We start from the raw sequence: 16,128 nt of genomic DNA, 5'->3' as shown, positions 1-16,128 counted from the left end.
TACCAGGTCAGATTGATGGAAGACATTGAAACAATTCAGAGGTGGGCTGCTGGATTTGTTACAGGTGGGTACAAACAACATGTAAGTGTTACAGAGATGCTTCTGGAACTCAAACGGGAAGCTCTGGAGGTAAGTCAATGTTCTTTTTGAGAAACGCTATTGAGAAAATCTAGAGAACTGGTATTTGAAGCTAACTGCCAAATGATGTTACTGTTGCCAACATACATTGTGCAAAAGGACCATGAAGATAAGGTACAATAAATTAGAGCTTATCTGCAGGCATACAGACAGTCATTTTTCCCTTGCTCTATTTGCAAGTGGAACAGGAAAGGAATTGACAAGTGGTGGTACGAAGTAAACTCTGCCAGGCACTGTACAGTGACTTGTGGAATATCTATGTGGATGTAAGTGTAGGTGTATATAGATGTAAATATGCGGCTTGCTAACCTCCCACTGTGTCACCGATGGAGACTGACGCCTTATGAGCTGTAATGCTGACTGTTCAGCAGAAATTAAAACTTCATTACAAACTGCCTGACAACACTTTACATTTCTAAACACGTAGGGGGGAAAAAGAGAAAACATGCATAAAATTTAGTCAATATACTATTACAAAAACAGAAGAAACTAAATATGTGACTTGCCACTTTCCAACTATATATCAGGTAGCAGTGGGGGCCTGCAATTACATATAGGTCGGTCTGTAATGCAAGAGTGATGTACATGGATGATCTGATAATCAACAAGATGTCTGTATTTAATCATCAATAAATAAATAAATAAATAAATAAATAAATAAATAAATAAATAAATAAATAAATAAATAAATAAATAAATAAATAAATAAAACTACCTATGCAACTTAAATTGGTTCTCATAACAGTTACATTCCTGCTTTTCAATCTCCCTGATCTATGTATGACCATGAATCACTGTAGTTTCTACAGCATAAAGTGCTTCTGGTAGGACTACTGTGTTGTAAAGCCTTAGTTTCGCATTGGCAGAAATAGATTCCTTATTATAGTGCTTTTTGTAATCTAGAGATTCTATTTTTATTGGCTATTGAGTTCAGACATAATGGTTGGATTATCTCTCCCAGATATCTGAAGTGGGCAACTTGTGCCACTTTCCTGTATTGAGTAGTAATAGGGAGATAATCAACACGTTTGTTTTCCATATACTGCATTTCGTCATAGGAGATTTGTAACCCAGTTTTCTGTGAGATTTCATGTAGTTTTTCCAATGAAAGTTTGGTTCTCTCTCTATTGTTAATTAGGATGGAAAGTTCATCAACGAAAGCCAGACACTTCACCCTGATTCTCTGCTCTCTTTAAATCCCAAGCTGAATTCCTTTTACTTCCTTTTCACATGTCCTCACAATATTTTCTAGAATCATGTTAAATTCCATCTCCTTGGTAAACACTGGTATGGATATGAATTGCTTTGGATGTTTCTCCCATGAATGTAACTTAGTGGGTTGTAACTGTTAATGCCAGTTGAATAATTTACCTCATTTAACTGTCAATCCTGAACTCTTCTAAAGTGTGGAATAATGTTTTTCTGTCTATTGAATCATAATCCTTTTTAAAATTGACAAAAATTACCACAGTATTTCTACATCATCTCATTTGTAGGATTGTTTTTAAGTTCCATATCTGTTCGATGCAAGATTGACCTTTGTGAAACCCTGCCTGGTACTCCCCTATAAACTGGTCCACGTGTTGTTCTCATCTGTTTAACAGGGCCTTTGAAAGAATTTTGTATATTACTGGGAGCAGTGAAATTCCCCTGGATCAGTTTTTGCACCTTTTTGCGTGGAGAGGGTGAATTAATGCACATTTCCACTCTGCAGGTATTTGTTCAGTTTCCCAAATATTTTATATAATTCTGTGGTTTGCTTGTGTGAGACTACTGTCATTTAATTTCCATACTTCTGCTATGATTCTGTCTTCCCCTGGAAACTTTTTGTTCTTCAAAGAATTGATTATTTCCTTTACTTCGTTAAGTGATGGCAGATTTGTATCGGGATTGGATGTGGGTTTTTCGAAATATAGTTGTTCTGTCAGAGGCTCACAGGTCAGAAGTGAGTGAAAATATTTAGCTAAAATTTGACAGTTCTTTTTAGGTTTAGTTTCCAGTGATCCATTGGGCCAGCAAATGCGCAGATTAGGTGGTTGATACCCTGTTAGATTTTCTTTGAAAATTTTGTAAAAAAATTCTGGTGTTGTTGTTGATAAATTCTTGTGCAATTTCTTTTTCTCTTCATATTGCCTTGGATGAACTCTTCTGTATTTTCAAAAATTCCTGCCATTTTTCTATAGTTTTGTTGCTACTGAAAGTTTTCCAAGCTTGTATTCTTTCTTCTATTGCTTGATCACATGTGCTGTTCCACCATCTGTGTTTTCTCTTTCTTGGGGGTTTGCCAAATTTCATAGCATTTTTCAGTACTTTTGCAAGTTACTTCCAGTGTTTTGGGAAGGAATTTGGATGAAGAGGCCAACTAGAGAGATTTACAAAGTCATAGAAACAATAACAGACACCATTAGAAAGAGAAGGATGAAATTTTATGGACATATCAGCAGAATGAATAAAAGCAGGCTCAGAAGGCAAATCTTTGAGATAGTAAACAAGAGCAAAAACAAGACAAAGTGGATCACTGAAACAGAAGATGACTTTAAAGAACTGGGGATCACAGAAGACAACATAAACAATAGACACACTAAGAACACAATGGGAAAAAGATGGTCGGAAGAACACAAGAGAGAACACAGTGAATGTATGAAGAGAATTTGGGAAGAAAGAAGAAGAAATCATGACTACTTAAGTTCAATTGCTCTCTTAAAAGAGAATAATCAATGATGATGATGATGATGATGATGATGATGATGATGATGATGATGATAATAATAATAATAATAATAATAATAATAATAATAATAATAATAAATTGTATTTTGGAGCCTCTATGAAAATGCAATATAGAATAACTCACACCAGATTTATGGGAAATGTTACAAAATGTGAGTCAATGCAATATATGATTGCCTTCTACTCATACATCACAAACTGGGCTAAACAGATGCTGTATTGGAATATAGCTTTCTATACCTAAGGTATCTTATTTTTTGGTTTTTGTATTAGAACTTGGCTGCTAGAAAAATATGTTGTTTTAAGGTACCTAAACATTAATTATGCATCAAAACTGCAACATTTGGGTATGATCTGTTATAACTAAATGTATTGAAAGGGTATGCGAGTGGTTAAAAGTGATATGACACAGTACCAAAAAATACAAATATGTAAATGGAAATTTAAACCTCACTAGAAATTTTTCTCTAACTATGTCTGCATTCATCTCTTGGGGGGATCATGTAGAAATGAAAACTTTGTTTCAAACAGACCTGGAAGGAATGAACACAGACAAGGTTGAAATACAAAAAAAATGGTTCAAATGGCTGTGAGCACTATGGGACTTAACATCTATGGTCATCAGTCCCCTAGAACTTAGAACAGCTTAAACCTAACTAACCTAAGGACATCACACGACACCCAGCCATCACGAGACAGAGAAAATCCCTGACCCCGCCGGGAATCAAACCCGGGAACCCGGGCGTGGAAAGTGAGAACGCTACCACACGACCACGAGATGCGGGCTTGAAATAACAGTTTAGATGATAATATTAGGCTATACTTGTGTCCTTAAACCACAAAAGCAGCAGTGTACTGATTACACTATTTATATTCATTTCCTTGTCAAACAAAAAATTTTGTCTTGTTACAAATCTTTGGAACTTTGTTTGCTGCTATGTCAAATATGATGCAGAATAAACAACAATACGTCAGTGAACAACTGGAATATTTTTAAGTTCTCCATGCATCTTGGAGAATCTCCTATGAACTTAATGCAACTGTTTCACATGTATTCATTTTCAGGAATAAAATTGGTGTAATTAATGGATCACATGTAGTTAAAACTGCTGCTGTAGACCACTTCAGCTACAGATAACATTGTCAAGAATGTCCCACATTATCATATTTGAGAGCTCACCATCCACATTGGAAACCACATCCACAAACATAACGGAATTGCATGTGTGCCTGAATTAAGAAAAGGAAAAGTGTTTGTTGTTGTTGTTGTTGTTGTTGTTGTTGTTGGTGGTGGTGGTGGTGGTGGTGGTGGTGTTGTCTTCAGCCAAGAGACTGGTTTGATGAACCTCTCCATGGTACTCTATCCTGTGCAAACTTCTTCATCTCCCAATACCTTCTGCAACCTACATTCTTCTGAATCTGCTTAGTGTATTAATCTCTTGGTCTCCCTCTAAGATTTTTACCCTCCACGCTGCCCTCCAATACTAAATTGGTGATCCCTTGATGACTCTGAACATATTCTACCAACGTATCTGCCCTTCTAGTCTAATTGTGCCACAAAATTCTCTTCTCCCCAATTCAATTCAATACCTTCTCATTAGTTATGTGTTCTACCCATCTAATCTTCAGCATTCTTCTGTAGCACCACATTTCGAAAGCTTCTATTCTCTTCTTGTCCAAACTATTTATTGTCCATCTTTTACTTCCATACATGGCTACACTCCACACACAAATACTTTCAGAAACGACTTCCTGACACTTAAATCTATACTCGATGTAAACAAATTTCTCTTCTTCAGAAATGCTTTCCTTGCCATTGCCAGTCTACATTTTATATCCTCTCTACTCTGACCATCATCAGTTATTTTGCTCCCCAATTAACAAAATTCATTTAATACTTGAAGTGTTTCATTTCCTAATCTAATTCCCTGAGGATCACATGATTTAATTTGACTACATTCCATTATCCTTGTTTTGCTTTTGTTGATATTCATCTTATATCCTCCTTTCAAGACTTTGTCCATTCCATTCAACTGCTCTTCCATGTCCTTTGCTGTTTCTAACAGAATTACAAGGTACTCAGTGAACCTCAAAGTTTTTATTTCTTCTCCATGTATTTTAATTCCTACTCCGAGTTTTTCTTTTGTTTCCTTTACTTCTTGCTCAATATACAGATTGAATAACATCGGGCATAGGCTACAACCCTGTCTCTATCTGTTCACAACCACTGCTTCTCTTTCATGCTCCTCGACTCTCGTAACTGCCATCTGGTTTTGTACAAATTGTAAATAACGTTTCACACCCTGTATTTGACCCCTGCTACCCTCAGAATTTGAAAGAGAGTATTCCAGTCAACATTTTCAAATGCTTTCTCTAAGTCTACAAATACTAGAAATGTAGGTTTGCCTTTCCTTAATCTGTCTTCTAAGGTAAGTTGTAGGGTCAGTATTGCCTCATGTGTTCCAATATTTCTACAGAATCCAAACTGATCCTCCCCGGAGTCAGCTTCTACCAGTTTTTCCATTCATCTGTAAAGAATGTGTGTTAGTAATTTGCATTTTGACTTATTAAACTGATAATTCAGTAATTTTCGCATCTGTCAACACCTGCTTACTTTGGGATTGGAATTATTATATTCTTCTTGAAGTCTGGGGGTATTTCGCCTGTCGTATATACCTTGCTCACCAGATGGAAGAGTTTTATCAGGGCTGGCTCTCTCGATCTGTCAGTGCTCTGTCAAACTTTTCATGCAGTATCATATCTCCCATTTCATCTTCATCTGCATCATCTTCCATTTCCATAATATTGTCCTCAAGTATATTGCCCTTGTATAAACCTTCTATATACTCCTTCCACCTTTCTGCCTTCCCTTCTTTGCTTAGAACTGGGCTGCCATCTGAGCTCTTGATATTCATACACATGGTTCTCTTCTCTCCAAAGGTCTCTCTAATTTTCCTGTAGGCAGTATCTATCTTACCCCTAGTGATGTAAGCCTCTACATCCTTATATTTGTCCTCTAGCCATCCCTGCTTAGCCATTTTTCACTTCCTGTCAAACTCATTTTTGAGACTTTTGTATTCCTTTTTGATTGCCTCATTTATTGCATTTTTATATTTTCTCCTTTTATCAATTGAATTCAGTATTTCTTCAGTTACCCAAGGATTTCTACCTGCCCTCATCTTTTTACCTACTTGATCCTTTGCTGCCTTCACTATTTCATCTCTCAATGCCACTCATTCTTCATCTATTGTATTTCTTTCCCCCATTCCCTTATGCTCTCCCTGAAACTCTCCACAACCCCTGGTTCCGTCAGTTTATCCACGTCCCATCTCCTTAATTTCCCACCTTTTTGTGGAGATTGTGGTTGGAGTCCACATCTGCCCCTGGAGATGTCTTACATTTTAAAACCTGGTTCCTAAATCTCTGTCTTACCATTCTATAATCTACCTGAAACCTTCTAGTATCTCCAGGATTCTTCCATGTGTACAACCTTCTTTTATGATTTCTAAACCAAGTGTTAGCTATGATTAAGTTATGCTCTTTGCAAAATTCTACCGAGCGGCTTCCTCTTTCATTCCTTAACCCCATTCCATATTCACCTACTACATTTCATTCTCTTCCTTTTCCTACTATAGAATTCCAGTCACCCATGACTATTAAATTTTCGTCATCCTTCACTGTCTGAATAATTTCTTTTATCTCATCATCTCTTCGGCATCTGCAGAGCTAGCTGGCATCTGCAGAGCTAGCTGGCATCTGCAGAGCTAGCTGGCATCTGCAGAGCTAGCTGGCATCTGCAGAGCTAGCTGGCATCTGCAGAGCTAGCTGGCATCTGCAGAGCTAGCTGGCATCTGCAGAGCTAGCTGGCATCTGCAGAGCTAGCTGGCATCTGCAGAGCTAGCTGGCATCTGCAGAGCTAGCTGGCATCTGCAGAGCTAGCTGGCATCTAAACTTGTACTACTGTGGTAGGCATGGGCTTTGCATCTGTCTTGGCTACAATAATGCATTCACTATGCTGTTTGTAGTAGCTTACCTGTATTCCTATTTTCCTATTCATTATTAAACCTACTCCTGCCTTACCCCTATTTGATTTTGTATTTATAACCCTGTATTCACCTGACCAGAAGTCTTGTCCCTCCTGCCACCGAACTTCACTAATTCCCACGATATCTAACTTTAATCTATCCATTTCCCTTTTTAAATTATCTAACCTACCTGCCCGATTAAGGGATCGGGCATTCCACGCTCAGATCCATAGGACACCAATTTTCTTCCTCCTGATAACGACATCCTCCTGAGTAGTCCCCACCCGGAGATCCGAATGGGGGACTGTTTTACCTCCGGAATATTTTACCCAAGAGGACACCATCAGCATGTAACCATACAGTAAAGCTGCATGCCCTCAGGAAAAATTACGGCTGTAGTTTCCCCTTGCTTTCAGCTGTTTGCAGTACCAGCACAGCAAGGCCATTTTGGTTGGTGTTGCAAGGCCAGATCAGTCAATCATCCAGACTCTTGTCCCTGCAACCACTGAAAAGGCTGCTGCCCCTCTTCAAGAACCACATGTTTGTCTGGCCTCTCAACAGATACCCTCCGTTGTGGTTGTACCTATGGTACAGCTATCTGTATCGTCGAGGCACACAAGCCTCCCCACCAATGGCAAGGTCCATGGGTCTTTGAGTGGGTGGGGGGGTTGTGTGAGGGGGAGGGGGAGTGGTAGTGAGTTGGGAAAAAAATCTGCAGAAATACACATAATATTGGGAAAAATCGTTAAATGTTACACAGTCTAACCACAAAAAGCTATTGGATCTCTAAATTACTTACTTTTATTAAAAAAAATTAACTTACATTAATACTATAGTCATTCTACCACACTTAGTTCTCTTGACAAGCTGACAGCAGCACAGATTGGTTACTTTAGTGCAGAAGAGTTGTTCCAGTATATTCAAGAATACTGCAGTGGTTGCTAGCAACAAGTCATGGTAATAAGAATTTCATACACAGTAACATTTTTAATCTTCTTCATACAACTACAAATTCACAAGCTGTGCTTCAGGATTAAACACTCTGTTTATGTTGTGGAACTGGCCTCAGGCAGGCCAGTGCAACCAGCTAAGGGGTAAGCAAGCCAGGAAATCACACAATTCTGCGACTACTACATTTTGCTAACTGGCATTCTACCATCAGCGGTGGACTAGACTGCTGCATACTGTAGCTCAATGCTGCATTTCTGAATATGGCTATGTGATAAGAGCCTAGCTCTTGTCATAACACATCCACAGTTGGAGTGAGTATAAATGTTCCCTACTCTGACATTAGCAGCATTCCATCAGCACTGTGCATTTGAAGGGCACAGTTTTCATGCTGGTTTTTGGTTGAATGTGGAGCCAAGCAGCTACAGCCTCACTAAGCAACATCATAATCTAAGCAAAGCTGCTCATCTTTGATCTATCCACTAGCCCTGATGGTTATGGGCTTTGAACTGGATGCACTGAAGTGAGGGCATCCTTTCCGTGCCATTACCATGTTGGCCAGCCACTCTCAAAGAGTATGAGAGGATCTGAGTTGGAGTCTAAGCATGAACCTGCTGGCTGCCTTGGGCCACAGGCAGTGTATGCCAGCCCAGCCATCTAATATCACTTGCTGTGGAGTGGAGACTGGACTTTCATAACCAAGGCTGCAGTAGTTGCTGGTCATTGTTATGCTGTCACAGCATTCTGCTGCCTCAGCATACTCACCCTCCACCTGCTAGCCATGGCCAATTCATTGGCCACACTTCTTGTATAGAAGCACTGACTAATAAAAAGTAATGTTTTTGAGTTAGTATTCTTGACTACAAGCCCATTGCAGTACTGGGGATCCCATCCCAAAGCTCCCTGCAGATGCCACTTTGGGGACCGAAGGGGCCTTCCTGCAACACTGGTGTCAGCGTAGAGGTGTGTTTATAATGCTTACTTCATAAAGCCTTTTAGTTCCTGAACTAGCAAAAAGGTAGAACAAATGCTTTTTGAATAAATAACTCAGACCAGCACAATATGATGTTATTAACTCTCATCATGGATAATTTTAATCATTAACTACAACTTGTTGACTGGTATCTTCCATATACTGCAGCTGATGTTTAATCCAACTTTAATGCATTTGTCAAGGTTACTACAAAAGTCTATCTGAATAAATATGCCCTAAAAAGTGAGAGAGGGAACCTGTCTAAATCAGGTTATAGGTCTTCAATTACTAGGGCCATTAAACTCGTAACAAGACCATACAAGCATTGAGAAACACCTACAGGATCAGTGGTCTGACAGAATACAGTTTACAATACCTACATGAAAAACAGTTTTATCTGCATTGTTTCTGGATCTTTCCAAACCATTCAACACTACTGACCATCAAGTACTAACACAAAAATTGGAAAACTATGGCATTCAAGGGAAACCTGAACAGAGGCTATAATGATAATTATGTGACACAGAACAGTATGTATGAACATGGAACTCAAACCAGCTAGAAATGAAAGCAATCAAATATGAAGTGCCACAGTATTTGGTAATGGGACCATTGTTATTTTATCTGATTGTTAATTATATAGATACTGAAGAGAAGAGAAGAAAATATTGTACGCTGATGACATGACAATACTGTACAGTGAGAAAAATGTGGAAATCTTGAGAACAGAGTATACTTTTCTGCAAATGTCATAGCCCATGGCTCTTGGAAAAGGAACTGGTTATAAACCTAAAAAAGACTATGTATGGAGCGTTCAGAAACACACAGAAGGCTGTTCATATGGATTTAGAGGTGGATGAAATGAGGTTACAAGTAGTAGCATTCACTAGATTTTTGGGAACTGCTGTGGGTAATGATCTGAAATAGAAACAGAATATAAATTCAGTCTGTAAGAAACTCAGCTGCGCCATATTCATAATGAAGCAGGCATCACAGTATGCATACAAACAGCTTCTGTGCACAATATACTATGTACTCTTTGAACACTATCTGCAGTATGGAGTGATATTGTGGAGAAACTCACTTTCAAGAAACAAAAATTCAAAAAACATTTTTAACAGAACATATAGGATTGCAAGGCTCCATAAATCAAGCCATGAATTTTCTGCAAATGAATATACCTAGTACAGTACAAATATAACCAAGTAAAAATGGTCCCAATACATGAACCTGAAAGGATTATTGAGTCTCTAAAAAGTAAAAACTCTACTAGAGTTGACAACATAACTACTGAGTTATTAAAATATTGTTGCAAACACATAAGTAAAATCCTTCGCCATATTTTCAAGGCCTCATATAAACAGGGAATATTTCCTCAAAGTCCACTGTGTAAGAAGGGAGATAAGTCAGATACTTCTAAAGACTGGCTGAACACATTAGCCCCAAGTTTTTCAAAGGTTTCAGAGAAACAAATGCATGCCAGGATTGGTATGTCTCTTAATGACCATAATATCATCAGATTTGGTTTAGATTTTAGAAAGGATCACTAATAGAAAATGCAAATTAAAATGTGCTGTCAACAACAAACAATGAAGATTGTTGGAATATTTTGGGACCCAATGAAAGCATTTGACCATGTCATTTATATTAAAGATCTATGTTTCTGTAGGTAATGTTGTCAACACTTAATATGGAGAATTGACACTACATCACTTCTTGATTATTTGATTTACGAACTTGAATGTCAGCTAATAAGATTTTTAGGGATATTGTGAAATGATTTAATAAGAATGGTCTTCCTGTTAATTACAGTAAAACAAGCTTTATTCAGTTTCACTCAACCTCTAATGGTGAAGAACTAGGAAAAAGTTTACTGACTATTGTATACTTCAAAATACGTCAGATTATATATTGATAGCAAACTAAATGGGCCAATTACATCCTTGATATCTGCTAAGTACGGTGTTCTGCAACATTTAATGCAATGTATGCTCTTACAGAAACATGAAAAATATTTCATCTGCTTATTTTCGTGCCATTGCGGCATACGGAATCTTATTTTGTGGAAATGGCCTCTGAATAGAGAAGTGCTATATGTAAAGAAAACAGGCATAAGAATCATGAACAGTGTCCACCCTAGAATGACATGAAAAATCCTCTCAATATCTTGAAATTCTTACATCAACTGTGCAATGTATGTTGATACTTATAGGTTTAAGGAGGCTAAACATCTAAGGTAACCATCTCCCCCAGGATGGAATCAGTGTACCTCATCTCTCTGCATCTAACAAATTTTATGTGCAAGTGTGAGAAACTTTCCTAAATATTTGGGTAGCGTGTATCTGAGGCAGGATGTGGGTACCAGCCTGGTATCCACCTAGTGCAATGTCCACATCCAAGTTGGTTGGTACACTGACAACCCCCCCCCACCCTCCCCCCCAATTAACCCATTGGGTGTATTTTAAGCAGGGCCGGATTGCCTCCCCATCACAGAAGTGGGCTCTACAGCACACATGTCTATCCAGGTGGTTTACAATATACATTCTCCCTGATGGGGAGAATGTCTCAGTCATGATACTAGAAATGAGCGTACAAACCTGAGTATGGCACATGGTGCGAAAGGGGGTTCATTACAGTGGCTGTAAGATTTTTTAACGCCTTCCATTTTTAAAAAAAGAATTCTTGTTTAGAAACACAAAACTTATGTCAGTTCCTACTGCAAGAGTCATTTTACAGTATAGGAAAGTTCCTGAAAGACCAAGTCCAGTATCCACGTACATGTATAATCCATAGTTGTATTCCATGTCTTATGTTTGTGAATATTTATAATAATAATAATAATAATAATAATAATAATGTTGTTGTTGTTGTTGTTGTTGCTGTTGCTGTTGGGGTGGTGGTGGTGGTGGTGGTGGTCGTCGTCTTTACTCCGATGACTGGATTTGTGCAGCTTTCCATGCTAGTCTGTTCTATTCACACCTCTTTATCTCTGCGTAACTACTGCAACCTACATCCACTTGAATATGCTTATTGTATTCAAGCATTGGCCTCCATCTATGATGATAAGTTACTTTGATGTAGTATACTTCATCTGAAAGTCATCTGGTTCCTCTTTTCAGTAATTATCTTACTTTCTCCAAAACTTCCTGTTTTTGAAGTTATTATATCTTTCCTCTTCTAGGACCTTCCATTTTACCTAGTGCTCATTTCCTAAATTCAGTTATCTGGATTTGCAGCCCTAATTTGTCTGATGGAATATATTACTTTTTAATTATATGACCAAGAAAATTATGTTAAACAGCCAAATTTGGTAGGAGCTCGAAATCCCAGAACAGTGTACATTGTATTAACAATAAAGTCCATATAATTTGATCACTTTTCCAGTTATCAATTTCATAGTTAAACTATATTACTTCTTGGCTAATTTTAATTCCAAGTTCACAAATTTTGCTGTTTTCCTTGTGGCAAATTATATGTTCATAGCCAAATTCAATAATTATTCATATGCTTATCTATAATTAGGAGCACTGGACAATGTTTCAGGCAATCCTCACTTAGCCACCAACACCCAAACATCCACATGCAAATGTTTTAACGAGTCCTTGGCTTGCATTCTTGCAGCTAACAACCAAGAGTCACTCAAAATGAACAACATGTAATTAGTACCGAGTTGAAGTGTTTGTATCCACAAAAGTTATTCAATATGTGTACATCTCTGTGTTAAAGTTACCAAAACAAATGACTTTATTGTGCACTGAATAGCCAAATGGATTTTTCTTCATACTGTCCCTACCTAAGAACTATAGGGAATGTTAACTTAAAATCTGTAGCCACTGTCAAGTATTTCATGGCAGATTGTGTGTGCGCTCATTTGTGGTGTATAAACTGTACAGTATAACTTAGACAAGCTAATTATTGATATAATACTTGTGTCATGAACCTGGAAAAACTGACAATCTAACTGATGCAGTAATGTGTCCATCATTTTGGACTTGTCGTTAATCAAATTACAGCAAGATAACAGGCAGGAACAGCAGTGCAACTATTGAGGGACAATGTTATCACAGGTGAGGCACACCACAACCTTAACCCGAAAGTGAGTAGCACAATGTATATAACACAATAAAATGTAAACACATTATTTCATTAAACTTTTATTGAAGAAAGCTCAACAGAAGGTACTGGAGCTGATTGTAATTTGAATTATGTTTGAGACAGATGTTTTCCTCCCAAACTGAGACGACGATGTTGAAATGTGAGCGGTACATTTAGCCTTGAATCTAGTCTCTGGTAGTGCTCATTGAAGTCGAGACGGAAGCTCAACAGCTGCAACATTTCATTTGGTTGAGTTGTCAACATGAGCAAGAACTTCTTCACCATATCCTGAAACATGGTACCAAATGGATTGTTATTACATCAAGGAACTAGTTTGGAAAGTTAATAATGAAATATGTGATTACTCAAACCTTAGGAAGATGGCAAAAGTTAATTGGCTGTCAGTCTCTCACACTTTATTTCAGATATTGAAGGATTATTTTGCTGCAACAGCTTGTTCCTTCTGTCTGTCTGAAGTCTCTACATGCAGAACACTTAATTCCCAGCCAAAACCAGGACAGAAAACCAAAAATGCAGTGCAACTTAGGGCCATCATTGTGGAGTTATGCCATGACATGCCATTCCAGAAGATTTGTGTCAGAGAGTAATCACAAATGCACGTGTGCGACTTGAAGTTTTAAACCAAAACGGCAGTCATATTAAGCATGTGACTCATTAGGTAGTATTTCCAAGCTGTAGTCTTTACTTCTACATCAATAAATTACAAATCTTGTCAACAACAAATGTGTTACTCATGAAACAAATCTGGTGACTTACCGTGTACCACCAGAAGTAGGGAAGTTTGAGACTTGCCTACTGCAGTGGTTTTTCCTCAAAGTCTTCCACAAAATAGTTGGACACCATGGGTGACAGTGGATTCCTGATGGCAACAAAACTACTGTAGGAAAGAGGATCTAAGGATCAGCCCCAGGAAAACTGTTGTTGTGAAATTCTTGAGGAAGCACAACTGGGACATACACTCGAATCTGAAGCTCTTCTATGAACATCTACCAGTAGAGAGCATGGTTAAGTTCCTAGGGGTAACCTGGGATGCAAAATTTACACGGATCTGTTGCATATAGAATGTAAGTTCCAAGGCAAGAGGTGCTTCTCATGCACACTAGATGGGCCTGTGGAAAAAATTGGGGTGTAAGTACAAGGAGAATGTACTAGATATACACCTCTGAAGTAAGACCTATGATAATTTGTGGAGTTACAGTATGGTGGAATAAAGTAGAAAAGAAGGTGGTTGCTAAAGAGCCTGGGGAGGTGCAGATTTTCCTGCCAACCTGTAACAGGTGGAATTAGCAGCACACTCACTGATGGGATGGAGACTACATTGCGTACATTCCTGTTACATCTTTGTGTTACAATGGAGGCAGCAACAGGTGTATACGGGCTAAAAACTGGAAACCTTTAGTATATCCAGAATTCCACACACACACACACAATTGATGTAGTGAATATAGGAATAGTCAGGGAAATGTTGGCTGACTATGCAATAGCTTTCATCTGCTTCAAGAAACCTTTCATTGTAATGATTGGAACTAGGGATCAGTGGAAGAATGAACTTCAACACGATTCCAGTGATGGTCGGGATGACTGACAAGTCCAAAACAAAAGGTGGTGTTGGGGTTTGGGCTAGCATAAATGGGTTACACCCTAGACTAGATTGTGCAGTCTCTCTGGGGAAGCTGGCTACAGTATTCCAGGCAGAGAGATTCGCTATATGAGGATGTATAGCAGAGCTAAACGATGTCAAAGTTAGTGTAAGGAGGGCTATGCTTGAAGCGTTCAGTGAGTTCGAAAGTAAAATTCTATGTACTGACTTGACAGAAAATCCTACAAAGTTCTCTTCTTATGTTAAATCAGTAAGTGGCTCAAAACAGCATATCCAGACACACTGAGATGATGATGGCATTGAAACAGAGGATGACACACGTAAAGCTGAAATACTAAACACCTTATTACAAAGCTGTTTCACAGAGGAAGACCGCACTGCAGTTCCTTCTCTAAATCCTTGCACAAACGAAAAAATGGCTGACATCGATATAAGTGTCAAAGGAATAGAAAAGCAACTGAAAACACTCAACAGAGGAAAGTCCACTGGACCTGATGGGATGCCAATTCGATTGTACACACAGTATGTGAAAGAACTTGCCCCCCTTCTAACAGCCATGTACCGCAAGACTCTAGAGGAAGGGAAGGTTCCAAATGATTGGAAAAGAGCACAGGTAGTCCCAGTCTTCAAGAAGGGTTGTCAAGCAGATGCGCAAAACTATAGACCCATATCTCTGACGTCGATCTGTTGTAGAATTTTAGAACATGTTTTTTGCTCGCTTATCATGTCTTTTTTGGAAACCCAGAATCTACTGTGTAGGAACCAACATAGATTCCGGAAACAGCGATCGTGTGAGACCCAACTCGCTTTACTTGTTCATGAGACCCAGAAAATATTACATACAGGCTCCCAGGTAGATGCTATTTTCCTTGACTTCCAGAAGGCATTTGATACAGTTCTGCACTGTCGCCTGATAAAGTAAGAGCCTACGGAATATCAGACCAGCTATGTGGCTGGATTGAAGAGTTTTTAGCGAACAAAACACAGTTTGTTGTTCTCAATGGAGAGATGTCTACAGACGTTAAAGTAACCTCTGACGTGCCACAGGGGAGTGTTATGGGACCATTGCTTTTCACAATATATATAAATGACCTAGTAGATAGTGTTGGAAGTTCCATGCGGCTTTTTGCAGATGATGCTGTAGTATACAGAGAAGTTGCAGCAATAGAAAATTGTAGCGAAATGCAGGAAGATCTACAGCGAATAGGCACTTGATGCAGGGAATGGCAACTGACCCTTAACATAGACAAATGTAATGTGTTGCAAATACATAGAAAGAAGGATTCTTTATTGTATGATTATATGATAGCGGAACAAACACTGGTAGCAGTTACTTCTGTAGAATATCTGGGAGTATGCGTATGGAACGATTTGAAGTGAAATGATAACATAAAATTAATTGTTGGTAAGGCTGGTACCAGGTTGAGATTCATTGGGAGACTCCTTAGAAAATGTAGTCCATCAACAAAGGAAGTGGCTTACAAAACACTCGTTCGACCTATACTTGAGTATTGCTCATCAGTGTGGGATCCGTACCAGGTCGGGTTGGTGGAGGAGATGGAGAAGATCCAAAGAAGAGCGGCGCATTTTGTCACAGG

The 16,128-nt window shown here is 38.5% G+C and overlaps 1 protein-coding gene across 2 annotated transcripts in view; it reads right to left on the bottom strand.

The window, feature by feature from the left end:
- Positions 1-12,952: 12,952 nt before the first annotated feature.
- The window catches only part of LOC126298978 (gamma-tubulin complex component 3-like), a 218,439-nt gene continuing 215,263 nt past the window's right edge, over positions 12,953-16,128 (bottom strand). For both annotated transcript variants that reach the window (XM_049990600.1, XM_049990601.1), the window contains exon 15: positions 12,953-13,197. In XM_049990600.1, the coding sequence (XP_049846557.1) occupies positions 13,018-13,197 (180 nt within the window). In that variant the 3' untranslated portion in view covers positions 12,953-13,017. The remainder of the gene's footprint in view (positions 13,198-16,128) is intronic.

Source organism: Schistocerca gregaria, chromosome X, assembly GCF_023897955.1.
Source record: "Schistocerca gregaria isolate iqSchGreg1 chromosome X, iqSchGreg1.2, whole genome shotgun sequence".
Lineage (NCBI taxonomy): Eukaryota > Metazoa > Arthropoda > Insecta > Orthoptera > Acrididae > Schistocerca > Schistocerca gregaria.
The sequence above is the reverse complement of the archived record's forward strand: the minus strand, read 5'-3'. Positions and strand labels throughout refer to the sequence as shown.